The sequence below is a fragment of the Zalophus californianus genome, chromosome 8 (genome assembly GCF_009762305.2).
Source record: "Zalophus californianus isolate mZalCal1 chromosome 8, mZalCal1.pri.v2, whole genome shotgun sequence".
Classification (NCBI taxonomy): domain Eukaryota; kingdom Metazoa; phylum Chordata; class Mammalia; order Carnivora; family Otariidae; genus Zalophus; species Zalophus californianus.
The window spans coordinates 115,424,204-115,444,785 of record NC_045602.1 but is presented as its reverse complement, the minus strand read 5'-3'; the positions used below and the strand labels follow the sequence as shown (position 1 = coordinate 115,444,785).

Sequence of the window (20,582 nt, the reverse complement as noted above, 5' to 3'; positions counted from 1 at the left end):
AGGCTGCCTAGGAGGGAGAATGAACAATTTCTGAAAAGCAGTAAGCTGATACTTCTCAGAGGTGCCAACACTAGAACAGCAGCTTAAGAGTGAGTGGATATTTCTCAGGTGGAGAAAGTAGGAGCAAGAAGAGTACGTGCCAGATTTTGGAACAAAGCCCCACACCAGAGACACCAGCCCAGGTGGCCACACCTTTATCACCCAGTTCACAGGACTGGGGAAGGTACTTATAACCTATGAGTGACTCAAAAAGATCCGCTGCGGCAGGTGATTTCTCCTGGGAATTTGAACACAGGGAAATCGCTCAACTTGTGGGGTGAAGTTAGGACAGAAGTGGAAATTTGAAGGAACGTCACCAGTTGTCAGAGAACAGAGCGAACACCTAAGATAGGTGGCCCAAGGCAGGGAGAGGGAGGCACAGGTATTCTGATGCCAACCTCTTACTGCCTGAGGTCAAAAGGACTGCGACTCCATTCCTTGCCGCCTGCGGAGGAGGGGGGGGGGAGGACCTGTTTTGAGTGGGCCAGGAAAGAGAGGTGGTAACAAGGGAGAGAGGCCAGGGCATATAGGATCGTGTACAGGAGTTGGAGTTTTGTCCTGATGATGTCAGATAAGGGTTTTACAGGGAAGAGACATGACTCCAATAAAGCACTGTGGTGTCTAGTGGGAAATGGGGCAGGGAGACGCTAGACGCTGTGGGGCTGGTGAGAGGACAAAGTCCAAGTAAAAAAAAAAACACAGTGTCCCAAACTAGGACAGGGAAGGAGAGGAAGAGGTGGATTCTAGAATCATCTCAGAGCTGGGAAAAAGGAGACTGAGAAGCTGAGACCTGGACCTACCACTGTCTAACCATAGTGGGTCACAATTGCTTGACACTTTAGCCACCGAAGTAGTCTCCTGGGGATAGTCTCTTGGGGACCAGGATATGTGACCCTCCCCAACAACCCTATTGGCCATTTTTATCCCCATTTTAGCTGTGGAAGCCTAGACAGACCAGTATTATGCACCCTGGACAATGCTCCCTGGCTGGGAGGAGCAAGGGAGGAAAAAGAATGGAGTGAAACAGACCAGACCAGACTCTGGCTCAGCACGAGGGCCCGGGGACCTTGAGAAAAGACAAACCATCCCATCTCAGAGCAAGTTGGGATCCAATCTCTTTATTGTCAGGGTACCCTCCCCTCTCCAAACCTATAGAAAAACCCCAAGCCTGGGAGTGTCCTGGGAGGGGAGGTAGAGTGTGGGGAAACCACTGTGCGCTGCCCTCTGGCCTGGGCGGTGCCAGCAGGGAGGGCGTGAGGGGAGGGGTGGCCAATAACTCCACCTGCGGAGAATGCGGCACTGGCTGGGATGTGTGCGGGAGGAGGTGCCTGCGGCTGGCTCTCCTGGGACCCGCTGGGAGTAGTCTCCAGGGGCGGGTGCCCAGCTTTAGGCCTGGTACAGTGCACGCCCTTCTCCTGCCGGTGGCCATCGCTCCTGTCAGGCTGAGAAAGAGAGAGACAAAGGAGAGACTGAGGCTGACAGCAAGAGCCCCTGGTACTGTTGATAACTGGGGTTGGGAAGACAGAGGGGAGAATGGTGTTTGCCATTTGCAGACAGACACAGGCCTGCACTCTAGCTCTGGCCTTCTAATTTTCTGGCCATGCAACCTCTGGTGAGTCTCTCCCTCTCCCTAAGCCTCCCATTTCCTCACCAGAGCCCTGCACCTCATCTGTGAACTGGCTTCACAAGGTCAAACTTAGCCTCCTTGGTAAAACAAACCAGGAAGCTCCCAGAGGATAGACTATCGATCTAGAATTTCCTAAACTGTCGGGGAAGATCTTGCTGGTAGAACAGCTCACAGCATGGATGTGTCTTATGTAAAGACACATGTGCTGTTTTGAGGCCTTCCTCCACCCAAGCCTGTCTTACCCTGAACATGGCCCCCAAAGGAACGGGGCAGAGCAGGGTGGTAAACACTGGGCTGTGAGGCCAAACACCACCGGACTCAAACCTAGGCTCCACCAATTACCACCTTGGGACTGGTGAGATACATGCTACCGGCCCCGCCGCCGTGCCTCAGTTCCCACATCCGTTAGGCTGGCACCATCACAACCTTGCAGGGCTGGGACAGTTTCCTCTGGGCAGGATCAAGTTCCAGCCCCTAAGCCTGGCACAACCATCCCTCTCTGATGATGAACTCCCTGCCCATGCAGGGCTGCAACTACCACTACTGGAGGCTCCTAGTCGTCTCCCACATACTGACTCTGACACCCATCAGAGGTCCCTGTGCTGGGCTAAAGCTGTTCCCTCAGATGCCTCTCCCTCAACCCTCCACAGGCTCAACTACGTATTATCGGCTCTTCCACCACACCCCTCTCTGACCACCCAGCTCTCCAGCCCATCATCAGGCTCACACTGGTAATGGTTTGGGTCTTCTTCCATCAGACTCAGAGCTCCTCAAGGGTGGAGGAGATGGGCAACATGGCTCGGAGTGTGCCGAGGGAACCCCTGGCAGGGCTGGCCTGGCTAGCCCATCCACGGCTCCTGCTCCCACAGCCTACCAAGCTCCCACCGCAAAGGAGCACAGCAGAACGGCTGAGGATGGGTGAGCCTTCCTCGTTGGGCTTAGCGCGACCCTGCCAGGTCTGCTTCACTTCACCCCATCCACCTGGACCCCCGTACCTGCTTACTGCAAGGCCCCATCCTCCACGTCTGTGTCCTGGCTGTGCTCCTGATAGGGAGGAGGCAACGAGAAACCACACATCACTCACTACCAACTCTGAGTCATCCCTGGGGCCCAGAGCACATCTGGAGACCAAACTCCAAAAGAGGGATAGACAGCCAAGGGGAATGATTATGGCAACAGTCTCAACACAGCTGGCTTGGGATACTGACAGGATGATCTGGGGGCCCTCCAGAAGAGAGAAGGGACCAGTCAAGGATGTTCTAGGTGTGGCAGGGGACGCGTTTCTACATAGAAAGACCTTCTCAGACTGTAGCAGGCTGAAAGCCTAGTAGACTGGTGAGCTCCCCATCTTTGGGACATGGTTAGGGTCTTTATAGAGACTACTATGCCTAAGAAAGTAATTGGGTCAAAAAAAGAGAGATGAGCTGGGGGCATGAGGAGGAGGACCTCATAAGTATGGTGGCCACGGGCCCATCTGTCCTCGTGCCAGAACCCCAGCTTTGATGAAAAGGAGAAAGTTCCAAACCTGGTGAAGAAGTCTGGGCTCTAATTCTGGCTCAGCCCCTATCAGTTATAAGGCCCTGAGCAAGTTACTCTACTCCTCTGAGCCACAGTTTCCTCACTGGGTAAAAGTCGGGAAGAGTAATACTTTGCACAGTGCAAGGCTGTTGTTAAGGTTAAATGAAGTTAGAAACCACAGGGCCTGGTGCTCACTGAGTGCCTGTTACGTAAATGGACAGTAAGCACACAACAGTTACCTTACATACTCAAGAGTCTGGTCTACTTTCCTACTCAACATAAGCTCCTTGCCAATGGCTTCCCACTGGCACTCTGAAGAGTTCCAGTAACAGACAGAGAGCTCCCTCCATGCCTCCCTCATGAGACAGCCTCTTGTGTACTTAGGCAGTAGTGGCGTTTAGAAAATCCTTGGGTAGGGTGCACACCCAACCCCCGTGTGGCTGCCCCCTGGAACTCTGCAGACCGCGTGTGCTCCCTGGAGCCGACTCTTCTCTCCCCCAACCCGTGTGGAAACCGATCTAGAATGGGCCCTGGACTAAAGAGAAGTCTGCCTCAGTCCTCAGTGGGACTTCGGACTGACAGCTGAAAAGAGGCACTCCCCTGCTCTTCCGAAAGAGGAAGGAGGGAGCTCGCAGGGCCGCCAGAGCCCCCCCGTCGCGCCCTCACCAGCTCCTCCTCACTGTGCGTCAGCAGCCCCTCCTCGTCGCCGTCGTCCCGGGCCTGGGCTTCTCCCTGGGGCGTGCCTGCCTCAGAAGCCGTGTCCTCTTGGGGGGCTGGCGGCCGGCTGCCGCCACCACTACTGCCCCCGCCACTGCCACTGCTGCTGTCGCCCTTCTTCTTGCCATCTTGAGGGGAAAGGAGTGGGAAGAAGGGAATAAAGAAGGCTGCCCAGGGCAGTGACCATAGCAGAAGCTAATAAGCCCCTCTCTGCCTTGAGCACTGTCCGCCCCCCCCCCCCCACCCTACCCCCCCGCTCTGCCCTGTGCCCCTGCTCACCGAGCTGGGTGAGGACCCCTGGGAGCTGACCTGGGTTGGCCTTCTGCTCCTCGGCAATCTGCTCCAAGCGGCCCAGCAGAGCGTCGATGTTGGACTTGATCTGTGTCAGCTCTGTCTTGATGGTCTGCAGCTCACTGCTCTTTACTGGGAGTGAAGGGAGTACAGGGCTGTCACCCAGGAGCTAAGAGCTTGACACTAACGTAAGACCCTAGCCCCATTCTGTCAACTACAAAGGCAGGCCGGTGGCCGAACTGTCCTCATCTGTGGTTCTTTGGCCATGAAAAAGGCTGGAGCTGTCCGTGGCTTCCCCCCAAGACTTCGGAGGCCATGCCTACAGTAACCAGTCCACCTTTCTCAACTTGGGACCTTTCTCCCTGACCTCTCAACTCCTGAAATGGACTAGAGATGGATAAAAATGCAGGTGTGGTGTGCACCTGAGCAAGCATATGTGTTTTTCCTCGTGTTATAGGATGATGCCCTGATTTCAGGTGTATAAACGTGGGTGTTTTACCATCAGATTTCCTGGGTGCCTGACTGCAGCATGTGTACACCAGAGTGCATGTGGAGTAGTGGGCCTGTGCAACCTTGTCCTTACTACAGCAAAGATGACACCTTCTCCTCACTGGGTTCCATGTCACAGCACTGGACATTTCTGTGTCCAACCCAAGCACCCCCACCCCCCACCCCCCGCCAAGGGTCAGCCTTTTCCTCTTAGAAATGAATAAAAATACTCACTTGGTAGTGTTAGAGCTGCAGAACTGTGGGAGATTTGTTCCTTCATCTATTTTCCAATGTAAAAATATGTGATTCTGTTCTTTTGCTAATGAGAAAAATAAAAATGATCTAGGAAGATCTAGTCACTCACACTTGATCTTGGCTGAGCCGGCGGTAATGGCTGTGGAGCGGGCAAAGAGCTTGACAGGTATGGTGGTTTTGACACGCCGGACCAAGGGGACTGTGACCCGGGGTCGCTTCACAGGGACTGCCCTGGGCACTGGCACAGGTGACAGGCGGCCCCGATAGTCGAAGAGCCTGTAGGGGCAAATGGGCCAGAGGCTGCAGCATGGCCTGTGGCCACCAGAGGGCACTGTGACTCTAGACCAACATGTGGCTGGTGGGCAGCCTGTACTACACACCTCTTTCTGCTCCCAACAAGCCCTGGGGGTGAAGAGAAAAGGCTTTTCCAACCTTAAAAGCCTCTGGGACTCTCATTCCATCCACCTTTCCTACCAGCCAGGTTGGGTAAGGCAGGTGGTAATGGTTATAGCCCCAGTTCAAGAAAGGAGCAAACTGAGACCAGCCCAAGAAAGAAGCCTTCCCTAGATCTGCTGTTATTACCTGACCTGGCTTCTCAGTCAACTGCCACCCCAACCTCTGGTTGGAGTTTGCCAATGTCCCTAAAGCAACGCAAACTGCCAGCTGGGAACAAAGATGTGGGAATGGATTGGAATCCCTAAGTCGGCCTGAGCCTCAGTTTTCCCATCTGCTTCATGATGATGACTACCCCAATTCTGTGCCAACCCCCCACCCCACCCCAAGGCTGCTGTGAGGGCAGAGAATGAGAAAACTTGGTTAAAAACACACATGTTAAAAGATGTGATAGGTGGAAGGCCAGGGTACTGAGACTCAAACCAGGAGCCTATGATTTCAGGGGCTGGGCCCCCTTAATTACCCCAGCCCTCTTAGACCACTTCAGAGATGGAGGAGAAGAGATCAGCAGCATATCAAGGTTAGGCAGCTCAATCAGAACCCTGGGCTCCCAGATTACGTACTGGCCCCAATGTCAACATGCAGCCCTCTCCAAGAGGGCTTCTTTTCCTGCTCATCAGGCAGAAGCTTATAGGCTGAGTAGGGGTCTCTCACACCCCATCTGCTACTATTACCTTTCCACAGGGAAGAGCGGCCTTAGGGGTACACTATGGGCTCACTTTGGTGACAGCCAGGAAACATGCCATCACTGGGCAGTTCAATGCCCCATGGCTTGGCACTCCTTTGTTCAGAGAGCCCCTGCCCTGGGGTGGTGATGGCCGGAGATGGAGAGTCTCTGGGAATGGATCCAGTCCCAGACCCTGCATTTCTGCCCCTAAGGGGAGGGGGCGGCTCTGGCCTTGGTCAGAATCACTGAACCACAGAATCCCAGAGCTGGAGGGGCCCTGAGGGATCACTTGGCGCAAGCCCATTTTAGAGACTGGGAGGGGATCTGCCCAAATTCACACAATCCACTCAGTGGCAGAGCTGAGATTAGCACCCAGGTCTTCTGACTCCCAGGCTAGGGCACATTCCACTACACCACACTGTCTCCTGAAACCATTCAGAAGTGAGATAACCGAGGCTCAGAGAGATTCTAAAGTTCCTCCTTCCCACAGGCCAAGCAGGGGTGGGGGAGGGTGGGGTGTGTTGGAACAGCCCCACCCATCATGATTTCCACTCAAGAATGTGGCTGGTGCCATGGAATGGAGCCCACAGCTCAACACTGGGGTCTGATGAAGGGTGGGCCATAGCCTAGGCAGGGACTAATTCAGACCTCCAGAGGACTGCTGGCCTCGGCTATAAATGAAAGGCCAAGAGGATCGCACTGAGCTCTGAGGTCCCTTCCACCTGGCTGAGCACCTCCAATAGGAAAGGAGATTGAATACCAGGAGCGTGAGGGCTCAAACTCCCTGTACCTACTCCTGTAACCTGTTCTGTAATCCAACTTGCTATGTTTATATGTCCCTTGCTGACCAGTCCCATTGAGTCCCACCCTAGGAGGAGGAAGGGCAGTCAAAGAGCAGGAGACAGTGTGGGTTGGGGGAAGCCCTGACCTGGGCACCTGCAGAACTAGACCCTAGTTCCAGCTCTGCCACCCATCTGTGGAGCAGCCTTGGGCAGATGCCTGTCCACACCTCTGGGCTCTGGTTCCCCCACTTGGAGGACTGAATGGGCTGCACCAGCAATCTCTCAGGACCCTTCCAGCTTGGCTGTTTCATGCCTGGGCACGCCCCTCCCCTGCTCACCTGTCGTAGAAGTCGTCCCGGTAGTAATCATAGTCAAAGCTGTAGCCACTGGGGAAACAAAGGGGAGAGGGCCAGGGCTTAGGGACAGCCACTCAGCCCACTCTCCACGGGCCCTCATGTCCAAACGCCTCCCCAAATTCTAGGCTCGGCACACTTTCACCAACCAGTGTTCTCTCCCTCTGTGCAAAGAGGGACCAATCCCACCCAGATGGAGAGAGACAGACAAGACAGAGCGCCTCACCTGTATATGGCAGATGCTGCTCTCTTTAGCCCCTTAGGTCTGTTGGGCTTGGGCTCTCCAGCCATGTTGATATCTGTGTGGAGGGAGGAGGCACAGTCAGATGCTGGCAGCACAAACACACATCACCCTCATGCACGTGAGCAGCGATTTCTACCTGCTTATGTGAGGTACACATGGACTGTCCTAACAAACAACCAACAGAGGTCTCCACACGTTAGACCCATACCTACACATCACAGAGACAGGCCTATTTACAAATCCAGACACCTGCATGCATGCTCACAAACGTATTGTTCACACACACATGCATTCTCAAGTACACTCACGTACGTAAATACTTCAAATACGTATCTTTACACACATGTTCATGTATCCAGGTAATCAAGTCGCCCACAAAAATAACACATATATTCCCAAGTACTTGATCCCGATGTCCATATACAGAACTGTCCATATACAGATGAGCCACGGCACATTCAAACAAATGTTCTACCGAACATCTTTATACCTAGAATGGTGCTTAGCATATGACAGGATCTCAATTAATATTTGGTAAATAAATACGCATATCTGCTTACACACACTAGCATATTCTGACACACATTTTTCATATATATATGCTAAAGATGTGTCCACATATTCCCCACATGCTTAGTTACATCCAGGTATCACACAGATATCCCTTCTCGAACATACATATACACAGAAGTAGGTGCACTGTACACACTCCAAGGTAGACTGCCACATGGTCGCATCATATATATACAGCACCAAGGGCAAAGGCACCTGCTTCACCTTGTGCTCCAGGCCCTCTTCCTGGCTCTCATAAAGAGTTCTAACCTAAGCCATCTGTAGCCCAATGTTATAGGCTATGCTTAGTCCACTCTGTTCCTTTTCTCTTAGGAATCTGCATTTTAACTGGAACCATAAAGCTTGTCATTAAGAGTCACCACGAATGCAAAGACAAGACAGAAGCAATTTTGAGAAGCTCCTGAAATACTCCCTACAGGCAGATTTTCTAACTACTTAATAGTGATTAACATTTCAGATGGGGTAGTGGGTAGTAGCAAGGGAAACAGAAAGGGGCCTAAGAGAGAAGCTAGAAAGTGAAGGCTGGAACCCGCCTCAGGAGAGTACGAGCAGCAGGGCCAAGGAGAGATGCTTACCCAGGGTCTGCCCGGCCAGCACCCGCCCGTTCTCTCCCAGCACAGCTGCCCGGGCATGGCGCTCGTTGGCGTACTGGACAAAGGCATAGCCTTTGTGCACAGAACAGCCGGCCACGCGGCCATACTTGGAGAAGATGGTCTCCACATCCGACTTCTTCACCACAGCTGTGTTGAGGTTTCCGATGAAGACCCGAGAATTGATAGACTTGGGGTCATTCTTGTTGGTTACATTGCTTGTCTGGATCTTCAAGGACATGGTGGCCACCTGCAGAGAGAGAGCCACTATGAAGCTGGGTCCCCCAGTTGTGCTCAAGGGCTACCCATGGCCCACATCATGGCTAACCTGGATGGCTTTCTGCCCTGCTACACATACATCCCTAGAGCATCCAGCCTCCCCTTTTTATAGCTTACTGGACTGCTGACCTCATGGCCAGGTGCTTTATGTATGTTCGCTCATTTGGTACTGACGTGACAAGCAAAACCAGGCCATTTCACAAGGGAGAAAATGCACATTCAGGGGTCATGATGCTAGTGAGCAACAGGGCTAAGATTTGAACCCTGGTCTGCTTGAGTCTAATTCTTTTAAACCCATTCCTTCTTTAATGCTTATCTGAAATAAGTTACCTCACGCAGTATCTAAATTTGAAGACCTTCCATCATTTCTCTTCTGTTCCTTTAATGTAGAACCATGGCAAAGAAGTCACATGGAAATTTCAAGTAATACCTGCTCTACAACATTATGAAAATTGCTCAGTCTGATCCAGACATTGACCTAGCTTTGGCTGTCTTTACTGGTACAATCATTTTTATTTTTTTATTTTTAAAGATTTTTATTTATTTATTTGACAGAGCGCATAAGCAGGGGGAGCGGCAGACAGACTGGAGGGAGAAGTCGGCTCCCCACTGAGCAGGGAGCCTGATGTGGGGCTTGATCCCAGGACCCTGGGATCATGACCTGAGCTGAAGGCACATGCTCAACCGACTGAGCCACCCAGGTGCCCTGGTACCAATCATTTTTAAAAAGGTGAGCTAAACAAGCCTCACTGAGCACTCACTGCAGGCTAAGGGTGACATGTAATACTGAGTAACCACAAGACCCTATAAATAGTATTACTATTTTTCATATTTTACCAGAAAACAGATGCCAAAAGTTCTTTAACTTGCCAGGAATGAGCACTCAAACCCACGTCAGTTGGTCCCTACAGCCCTTTTTCCACCCCCCCCCAAGCTCTATCACTTAAAGCCAGAGCTAAAGCCAATTTAAATACTACAGTTAAGTAAACATACTTACCTGAGAATTGTTTTTAATAAATTAATTTTTTTAGAGTTACCCACTTTTATTACTGACTCATTCAAATTTTGTTGTTTGCTTAGAGATCATATTGTACCTACTCTTTGCTCTCCACACTCTGGCAATTCTTTTACCCCAAGGGAATGTACAAATGTCTCCTACCCCTGACCCTGGACAGGTTACATCAGAGGACAGCTCCAGAAGGACAGAAAAGGAGGCTTGATGACCGTATAAAAGGCCTAACATTAAGTACTGGTGCTTACACTTCCTGGCCCAGCCTTCTGCTCACTGGCATGGATTTGTACAACTCCCTTTTATAACATTCCTATTTCAATACCCCTGCTGAGAGCTACTAGAGAAGGTGCTGAAGACCCCAAGCAGTACGTATAAAAACTCTCACCAGCCTAGGCTAACGGTAAACCCCTGCCTACTAACCTAGTATTTGAGGGTAGAGGGAGCTTCTTGACAGAGAATTAGAGCAGTGCAGAGTATAAACTGGGAAAGGCTTATCTTTTGTTCCACTAGGATAAGAGACCCTTTTCTTCTTCAATCCTTCCAGCCTGGAAGCTGGCATGTTCTGACCAGCAGATGGCACTGACTGCAAGGAAACCACAGGCTGGCCCTGAGAATGATTCTGAGGAAGAAACCTACTCCTAGGGCGGGCTTGCAGTACCTCCATGGATATACTGGGGTCAAGTGTGTGCCATCCCAAGTAAAAGGGGCTAGGAAGGCACTGCTATTGATGAAGGGATTGGTGCCAGCTCTGGAAAGGATCTGTAAGGGACAGACTCTTTTTTGTTACTCAGTTTACTTTTGCATCCAATCATCATTTATTAAGCAGTGAGGAACACAAAAGATATCACCCATGAAAACAAGTTGGTTAAGCAACTGCCTTCGGCTCAGGTCATGATCCTGGTGTCCCGGGATCGAGTCCCACATCAGGGTCCCTGCTCAGCAGGGAGTCTGCTTCTCCCTCTGACCCTCCCCTCTCATGCGCGCTCTCTCATTCTCTCTTTCAAATAAATAAAAATCTTAAAAAAAAAACAAAAACAAACAATACTGTCCATGTGCAGAAAATGCTTAATGTATGTGGGTTCCCTGGGGCCCCCCATTCCTCACAGTCCTCTCTGATAATCCCTCTCCTACCTGGATGACAAGCCATTCAAAAGTTAAATTTCTTGTCCATCCATGGATATGAGAAGTAAGTTTGTGGGGCTCCTCCATGGCCACCAGATAACTCTCCTGGTTGGTTCAGCTCAGAGCCATGAAGCTTTTGCTCAGGGAAGGGCCACCTACTTTGGCTGGAGGGAACCAACCACTGGCCTGGGGTGTAGACCAAAACAGAAAGAGAGGGGGATGATGGTTTAGACCTGTTGATGACTACTATCTCTGTCACTGACCTGGCAGGGACATGACAGGTGCTGGGTTCCCTCAGACCTCCGGCAGGAGCCTCTACCACCAACTCAGCAGGAAGCATTTGCTGACACCTGTGTTTAGTGATACAGCAGGATCAGCACTCACTCCTTAGCTGGTGAGTATCTTCAAGTTTGGCCATACTCAGTCTTTTCTCTTGTCACTTGGGGTTTGGGACAATGTACATAAAAAGGACTTTTCTTATTGTAGGGATGTCTTTTACCCCAAGGGACTGTACAAATATCTCCTACCCCTGACCCTGGACAGGTTACATCAGAGGAGAGCTCCAGAAGGAACAGGAAAGGCCTAACATTAAGTACTGGTACTTACACTTCCCGGCCCACTCCCAAAAGTTCAACAAATCCATAGTTGAACTTCTCTGTTCTAGTAACACTGCCATTGATGAGGCTCATTCTAAATGAGGGTCAAAGTCAGACTGGAGCACCTTCTGAACAATGCCAAGAAAAGGCAGCCAGAAGCCACGTCACAAAAAGGCTACAACGGAGAAGAGACCGGGGGAAATGTATGCCTGTGGCCATCCCGGGTGAGGCATCTGCAGGGCCACAAGAAAGGTCCACCTGAAGCGCGCTCCAGGCGCCAACCCCGTCCTGTGCCCCCTATCTAATCAGCCCTCAATCTGCTTTCAATGGCAGTCTCCAAGGGCAGTCTGTGCTGCTCTTGTGCACACTCCCTAAGCCCAAAGGGACAGCTATCTGTGGAGATATGGAAAAGTTTCCGTGTTTAAACATGTTTATGAGACTCCTGAAAGTGAGAGATCAAGTTGGGGGTAGGAAATGAAAAGTGTGCCCAGACTAGCTCTTCTAGAACTGCTAGGTTCAGGTACAGAATCCCAAAGAGTCAAGAATTCTAAATGCAGACATGGCCTTCCAGGTTGTTACAAACCTTAAAATTTGTTCGCTTCACTTATAACCTTCAAATACTTAGACATACAATATGTAAAGTCTCCTTCTGTACTCTTTGTTCTGCCCTGCAAATGTTAAGAGGCAAGCCTGACAAAGTCTGGAACACAGTAAGTGGCCAATAAATATTAGGGAGGAAGCAGTAAGAATAATGTCCCAGGAGTATAGCCCTCCCTTAAGGGGGGGGGGGGGGTGTGCACACACCACTGAGGGCTGAGGGTCCCAAGCATCTCATTAAAAGACTAGAGTCTCTGACCGAAACACCCCCCTTCCCCCAACAGACCAACCACCCCAATTCAATCTTCCCCACACAACTCTTTCTTGGTTTTCCCAGGCTTCCCCCTAGCTTAGAGTAGGAGCCCTAGAAAATATTGACATCCTATTCAGCAGAAGCTGCTTGACTTGATAAGCTATTTCCCCCTGGGCTAAGCTCTGCCTCACAGATTAGCTGTGTAATTGAGAGCAAGGTGTCTGCAGCCCCTGGAGGCCCCATGCTTAGCAATGAGCCAAGGAGAGGTGGGTAGAGGGACTGTTCTTGATGGTGGTGGGGAGAGGAAGAAAGAATCAGACTTATTTCCAGAGACTTCTACAGTGTCTTCACTGCAGATTAGCAGGGACTTCAGTGAACAAGGCCCTTGCTCTGAGGAACACAGGGGAATGGACTTGGCCACAACGCCCCAGCCCATGAGGAGCAGGGCCAAGAACCCCATGGGTCCTCTAAGTCTAGGATTCTTTTATCCCACTCTTCCTTTTGGGCCGGTGAGAGAGAACCCTCAGACAGTGAGGAGCTGGGAGGTGGCAATCCAGATACGCTATTTTTTAAGGAAAACTAGGGACTGGCTCCCAAGTGTCTTCATCTTTACCTGCTAGAGGAACAACTGCTGCATAAAAGCTGGGCCCTTAAGCTAATTAAAACCCACCAGAGACACAGGCTTTGAAATGCAATTTACAGCTGGAAGGGGTGGGCTCACTTCTCCAAGCTAGTAAGAACAGAGGAAATTTGGCAAAAACAAACCGTTTTCCCCAGTTGAAACATTTCAGATGGAAACTGTGTTTTAGAAGCCAAGAGCCAAGCCTGAACATGTGGTAGAGTGACAGGGCTTTGTACAGGTAGAAAAACCCTAAAAGGTACGACCACCCCTGAACTGTGGGTAAATGAGACACCCCCCTCCCCCCGAACCATCAAGGTAAGAAGAGCCTCTAATTACCAGACTCAGACTTTACATACCCCACCTTATTTAATCCTCACAAGAGCCCTGTGAGGAGGTATTTTAAATAGGTGAAGGAAGACTCAGAGAGGCCAAGTTATTGGTTAATACAGCAAAGCCAGAAGTGGAACCCAGGTCTGTTTGACTCCATAAAGCCTATTCATTGAGATGCCTTGGGTACTCCTTGCCAAGGTGAGAGAACGAGTCACCCTGAATCAATGACAGCCTCTCCTTGGTCCTCACCCCTTCCCCTTTCTACTACAACATCTCATGTTTGCGCAAGATTTTAGTGAACAAAACCAGTGTATATCCTTGATCCAGACATTGTCAGTCTCATCTTATAGATGAAAAGCTGAGAATCAGCAAGGTAAGTGACTTACTTAAGGCCATCCAGCCTAGTAAAGGGAGTAGCTAGGGGACTTGAATCCAGGCTTCTACACACCACTGTCTCAGCAACTGTCCCAGGCCTCCAACTCTGCCAGGTCAGCTCTTATGCCCTCCCAATCCTGGCTATCAGGTTTAAGTCTAGTCTTCAGCATGACCTCTGAGGCACTTAGCCATCAGAATGCCCACTGCCCCAACTCTGTAGTTCCTCCCTGGCACTGGATCTCTTCTTAAAACACTAATTTCAAAAGAAGAGCTGCTGCTCTTGGTCCTGATGCCCCCCAGTAACTAGTAACTATTTAGAGCCTCTGTCTAGGCCAGTCCTGCTCAATACCTCTGGCCTTATTCTCCAGTGTACAGATGAGGGTCACACCAGCTTGTGGCTAGACCTCTGCCCTTAGATAACCCTGGAGATATTGGGTGATTTTGAAGGAAAATAGCAGTCAGTGATGGTGAGGCTATTTCTGGAGAAAGCCAAGCAATTAGACTGATCAGTGCCCAGGGCCTCTTTGGTCCAGAGGCTCCTGGTTAACAGGCGGCCAAGGATGACAGAACATCTATTAATCTCATTAAATTCACCAGGCACCAGCTCATTAGCATTGCCCAAATGATCATTACTGGCCAGACAGGACTAATTTTCCAAGGAATGCTCTTTAGTTCCTGACAATTCCCACTCCCATGAGAAACCCCAGCTCCCGATATGTGAACACTGAGGGCACCTAGAACGGGGGTGTGGGGGGTGGAGGTTGGGGGGGTGGGTTACAGGCTATAGGTTCAGGAGGCTTGGCCCCTGCTCTGCTGTGTGACAACAAGTCATACAATTTCTCTGAGCCTTATCATCCTTATTCTGAAAAGAAGAATAATCTTTGTCCTGATTACCTTTCAAATCTGATATAAAATCAAATAGGTTAATCAATGTCAAAGTGCTCTGTTGCACCTATAACATATTCTGAAAGATAGAGGAATATAGCTATTATTACCCAACTCCTATCCCCTTCACTCACTCAACAAACATTTCTTAAGTATTCCCCTCTGCCCTAGCACTGTGGAGATGCTGGGCAAGAGTGCTCACAGGCCTTGTCTTCTACTTCCTTTTCAACAAAGCCCTCCTTCCAGGAATCTGTTTCATAACCGTTTCTGAACAACAAAGGGAAAAATGCACCTAAAATAGTAGAAATAGGAGATGTAAACTTGGAACATGTCCCTTAAACTCACTTAGCCTCAGATTCTTCAATTGCAAAATGGGAATTATACCAACGCCCACAGAGATAACAGGTATAAAGTGCCTGATATAATGGCTGGGACCAGTAGGTATTTACGTAAGAAACTCAAATGCCCTGGGCCCTATGAAAACTCTAGATCATCCACATTCCAGCCCTATGTTATTTACCCCTGTCATCTCCCAGTGCCTGAGAACAGGGGAGTCAGGGGTAGAGGGCCTATGCACACTCTCTCCCTTGTCCTAGTGTCTGGAACCAAACCTAGAAATTTCATAATGGTGCCCCCAACTCATGCCTGATTTGACATGCACTACTATAAGGAGCTGGGTAGGGTATTAGGCCTTCTGAGCCAGTGACTTACTTCTCAGCTATACCATGAGATTTCTGTTCCTATACTATAACATTGTGATGTATCAGCATCTGATAAGCTGAGGGGAGACCCTAAAGCAGAGGCAGGGCTGGGGCCTCAGTCACCTTTCCCCACAGTGTAGTCTGGGTATATATGCTATCTTCCCTGTATCTTGCACCCTAACTCTACCCCAACTCTGGCCTTAGGCTGAGGCTTAGTTAGCATCTGTGACAAGCAGCCCTTCTAGCTATGTGGGGACAGGCAGCAAGGACCGGGTAGGTACAGCCCTGGGCCTACAATCCCCAATACTAAATTACAATTAGGGATCTAAAAATAATTGTCAACCTCTTTATTTTTGTCAAAGGAAGTCATCCACACACCTACCTACCCATTCAATCATAATTATACCTATCCTAATACTCACCGGGCCAACTCATTCATCCACCAACCAGTCTGGTACCTGAGCTCAAGGAATTACCAGTATACCAAGGGGACATCCTCCATGACCACAAAGCACATGTGCCCTGGGCTGGAGTCCACCGCCCCAGAAGCCGCCCAAAGTAGTCCGGGATATCAGAGAATGGAAAGGAGCACTACAGAAGGTGAATTCCAACTGGGTGGTGATGTGGGGAGAGGCTATACCTGGCAGAGGAACTGCAGTAACAATGCACAAACCATGCCCCTTTCTCCTTCTCTGCTCCCTGCTCTGCCCTTCCCCCTGTTAAGTATATGCAGGGTAAGGCTGGAAATAAATGTTTGAAATAAGAGAATTTCTTTTTCAGTGCTGCCTCCTCTTCCTTGATAGCTGCATACTAATTCTTGTCTTGAGGAAGAACAAAAAGGGAATACACAATTCAATATGCAGCAGCTTTATACCAGGCACTGTGCTGGAAGCTTTACAGGCATCATCTCTCATAATCCTAACCACAACCCAATGAGATAAGTACTAGCCTCTTCACTCTTCAGATGAAGAAACTGAAGCTCAGAGACAGCTTAAATAATTTGTCCACAGTTACATTAAGTGGCATGCATGATTAGGATAAAAGACCCTAAGCTTATCTGGTTCTAAAGCCTGTGCTCTTCCTACTCCACTAGATTGCTCCCACTGACCCCCCCTCTTCCCATAGGAAGACTGATCCTGGCTTTGCCGCTGATGTGCTACAAAACCTCAGGCTCTGGAGCATGTGACCACAAAGGGCCCTTTCAGGGCTAACCATATGACTGTGATAATCATTACCAACACTTGCTGAGAACTTACTACTGCACTCAGTCTTCTGCTATGGGATAGGTGATGGTATGTATTGTGCTCATTTCACAGATGAGGAGCCTAAAGGTTAGAGCTTAGTCTTACACAAGCCAGGAAATGGCAGAACTGCAATCAGTCTGTTTGAGACCAGAGCTGGTGCTCGGACCGTGGCCCAAAATGGCTTCCATGCTAAGCATACCCTGCACCTGCCAGGAGGTCAGCTTCTAACACTTTCTGATCCTTTGGGCATAAATGCATGGGGTCTTGCTGAGGCCATACTCTCACATCCAAGAGCCAATAAGCACTTGCTGTGAGCTTGTAGAGTGGTCCCCCTTCCCCCTTCCTACACCATAAGGGGCCAGCTCCTCACAGTGATAATGCAGCAAGATTAGTCACTGCTTGCTGTCAGCTGATTATAGCTATTCTTTTCTGTAAATGAAGTTTAAAAGTCATCAAAGGGTCTGTCAGCTGTGACTTATGAGCCTCTTTCCCGCAGGGAAGTCAGGCAGTGACAAATGCCCCTCTCGTTCTGCCATCCATTATGAGTCGGAAGGTGCCATGTTCCAATTACTGGAGACCCCGATGGAGCTCATGGAAAAACCCTGTTCCATGCTGTGGCCATTATTCAGGCCTGGCAGCGCTGCCAGCAGGGTTACCCTAGGCCCAGGCCCCACTGGGTAAGATGGAGTAAGAGCATGTTTCTGATTCTGTGAGCCAACCCCTACTATCCCCTACTTGTGTTATCCCTGGTGGGTTTATCCTAGACATATTTTGCAAATGAGTAAAAACATGGGTACCATTTGGGCTGTCTCAAAGTACCCAGGATCAAGACTGCCTAGACAAACAGACATGAGGAAATAAGGTCATGCTGCCAGGTGGAGAAGGTGGGGAATATGACGATGCTCAGGAGAACAGAAGACAAGACACCGAGGATGTTCAAAGAAAGTTGTGACTAAAGGGGCCCTTATCTAGTGTGATCAATTGTTCACGATACTTGTTATATGCCAAGCCCTGTCCACCAAATGCTGAGAAACCAAAGATGAATGAAACATAGTCCCTGCTACTGAAGGTAGATGAGATAATTAAGGTCTAAAGAAGTGACTTGCCCAAGGTCACAAAGATAAGTTAGAGTCAGTAATGGAATGAGAAAGTAGGTCTCCAGATCTCTTGTGAAACAGAAAAAGTAGAGACAGGGAGCCTCCTTATGTGCCATGCTTTTCATGCAGAACATCGCACAACAGTTCAGAGTGCCGACTCCTGGGGCCCCGGCCGGCTCAGTCAGAGCAGCATGTGACTCTTGATCTTGGAGTTGTGAGTTTGAGCCTCCTACCGGGTGTAGAGATTACTTAATTAAAAAAAAAAAAAAAAAAAAACTTAAAAAAAGAAAGAGTGCCAGCTCTTATTCAAGTCCCACCTACACACTTACTAGAGGTTTGACTTCTGGCAAGCCCCTAACAAAGTCTCAGAAAAATGGGGATTCAGAGTTGTGGTGAGGATTAAATAGGATAATACAAGTTATGATGACAGGTATATATTAAGTATCCCAAAATATTATTTATCATCAAGTAATTCCTGAAACAACTCTTTGAGGGAGATATTATTAATTTCATTTTACAGACAAGAAGACTTAAGTTCTTTTTCACTTTGCCACACTAAATAAGCCAGCGCTTCTCAAAACTATGTGTGGTGAAGAACCACTTTTTGTTTTGCTTTTTAAACTTCCAATCCAGGGGCACCTGGGTGGCTCAATCGTTGAGGGTCTGCCTTTGGCTCAGGTCATGATCCCAGGGTCCTGGGATCAAGCCCCACGTCGGGCTCCCAGCTCAGCGGGAAGCCTGCTTCTCCCTCTCCCATTCCCCCTGCTTGTGTTCCTCCTCTCACTACATCTCTCTCTGTCAAATAAATAAAATCTTTTAAAATAAATAATAAATACACTTCCAATACATTACAGACAGATACATCTGTAAAATACAATAAAAATGTCAAATTACTGGTTTCTGGGCACTTATTCTCAATTTCTAGACCTATCACGAACCCGCAACAGTTGCGGACTAGCATCCATTCAGTGAGCTATACTCTGAGAAGCACAGCTCTAGGCAACTCTTACCCACCCGTCACCCTCTATGAAAACCAAAGCAAAGAAAGAACAGTTTATTTCATTTCTTTCAAGTCCTTTTAGCCCAATTCTTTTAGACTCTGGTGTTAAGCCAATTTACAAAACCGATCCTAATCTTTTTCCCTTTTGCTTCTCTCAAGAATGAGAGAACAGGGTAAGCAGGCCAACGATTGTAAGTTCAAGGACTTGCCACCAAACACTTCAGGAGGTGATTTATCTTGGTCATCTACTCTAGGTCACGCTATATCCTGCAAGGGAGGATGATCTAGGCTGTCTGAGAATGCCACAACCTTCCTGAGACCTGGGATCTGAGAGGAGGGTATATTCCTGAAGAGGCTGGTACTTCTGGACCCTCTCTCCCTGACACTACATGGCATTAGGACACTAGCCAGGAAGGGGAGGCATGTTGTACCTTTCACAGTCTTGTATCATGGCGGCTTACACAGTAGTCTTCCCTATCCTAGGGAGTTTTTTTTTTATTATGTTATGTTAATCACCATACATTAGTTTTTGATGTAGTGTTCCATGATTCATCGTTTGCATATAACACCCAGTGCTCCATTCAGTACGTGCCCTCTTTAATACCCATCACCAGGCTAACCCATCCCCCCCGCCCCAGGGAGTTTCTTAAAAGTAAGATGGACAGATTCATTCTCCAATACCACCGTATACCCAAGAGTATGACTGGCTGAAGCAGATGAGCAGCCAAGACACAACAGTGTACCTTGAAATCTTCCAGGTGCACAGCCAAATTGTCATCACCGTACAAAACTTTCTGTTCTGAGCCCATGTCGTGCTATCTTTCAGCATAAAGCAAAGTAGAGTGGATCATATGATACAGTGTAGAGAGGCGTATAACCTGCTGCTGTGAGGAGGGGTCTGTCACCAAGCAGGAGCCAAAGACTGCATGTTTATTCCCACATAAGAGGCCATGTAATCTGGTCAAGAGAGCAGCCTCTGAGGCCAAAATGCCTTCATTCTGTCACTGAACTAGCTGTGTGACATGACCTTTGGGTAGCGTCTTAAGTTCTTAGGGTTTCAGTTATCTCATCTATAAAGTGGGGGCAGCAATAAATATCTCTGGGGTTGCTGGAAAATAAAATTTAATTAATGTGTTATAAGAACAGTGTCTGGTGGGGCGCCTGGGTGGCTCAGTCGTTAAGCATCTGCCTGCGGCTCAGGTCATGATCCCAGGGTCCTGGGATCGAGCCCCACATCCGGCTCCCTGCTCAGTGGAGAGCCTGCTTCTCCCTCTCTCTCTGCCTGCCTCTCTGCCTACTTGTGCTTTCTCACTGTGTCAAATAAATAAAATCCTAAAAAAAGAAAAAAAAGAACAGTGTCTGGTACATTACAAAGTATGCAAACATTAGCAACTGCTGCCTATTGTTATTGGCAAGAACTCTTCCTTGTATCAAAGGGAAAGTAGTGAATTCTGTGATAAGGTCACCCAGAACCGAATTGTGATAAAGAACACTAGCACTGTGGATGCAATAATTTCTTCAAGGGTGTCACCAAAATTCTAGTATTTGGAAATGTGTCTTGAACATAAAAGGAATCACAGGAGTAGGCATTCATGAAGTGTTGAATGAGGGGCGCTCGGGTGGCGCAGCCGGTTAAGCGTCAGACTCTGATTTTGGCTCAGGTCATGATCTCAGGGTCCTGGGATTGACCCTCAAGTCAGATTCCGTGCTCAGTGTGGAGTTGGCTTGAGATTCTCTCTCCCACTCCCTCTGCCCCTCTTGTTCATGCTGTCTCTCTCTAATATTTTTTTTTCAGATAAATAAATCTTAAAAAAAAAAAGTGTTGTATGAATAAATGAGTATCCAGAGTAAAGCAGCATCCTTCTTACCCC

General features: G+C 49.0%; 1 protein-coding gene across 16 annotated transcripts in view; it reads right to left on the bottom strand.

The window, feature by feature from the left end:
• Window positions 1–1,138: 1,138 nt before the first annotated feature.
• RALY (RALY heterogeneous nuclear ribonucleoprotein) overlaps window positions 1,139–20,582 on the bottom strand; it is a 79,409-nt gene continuing 59,965 nt past the window's right edge. For 10 of the 16 annotated variants that reach the window (XM_027622103.1, XM_027622095.1, XM_027622094.1 and 7 more), the window contains 8 exons: window positions 8,584–8,848; window positions 7,418–7,490; window positions 7,177–7,224; window positions 5,046–5,248; window positions 4,211–4,324; window positions 3,851–4,029; window positions 2,662–2,710; window positions 1,139–1,481 (listed from right to left, as the gene is read on the bottom strand). In XM_027622103.1, coding sequence (XP_027477904.1) covers window positions 2,666–2,710; window positions 3,851–4,029; window positions 4,211–4,324; window positions 5,046–5,248; window positions 7,177–7,224; window positions 7,418–7,490; window positions 8,584–8,839 — 918 coding nt within the window. In that variant the 5' untranslated portion in view covers window positions 8,840–8,848 and the 3' untranslated portion in view covers window positions 1,139–1,481; window positions 2,662–2,665. Of the gene's footprint in view, window positions 1,482–2,661; window positions 2,711–3,850; window positions 4,030–4,210; window positions 4,325–5,045; window positions 5,249–7,176; window positions 7,225–7,417; window positions 7,491–8,583; window positions 8,849–11,274; window positions 11,362–20,582 lie in introns of all 16 variants that reach the window. The other 6 variants (XM_027622104.1, XM_027622105.1, XM_027622107.1 and 3 more) reach the window with 4 other exon arrangements.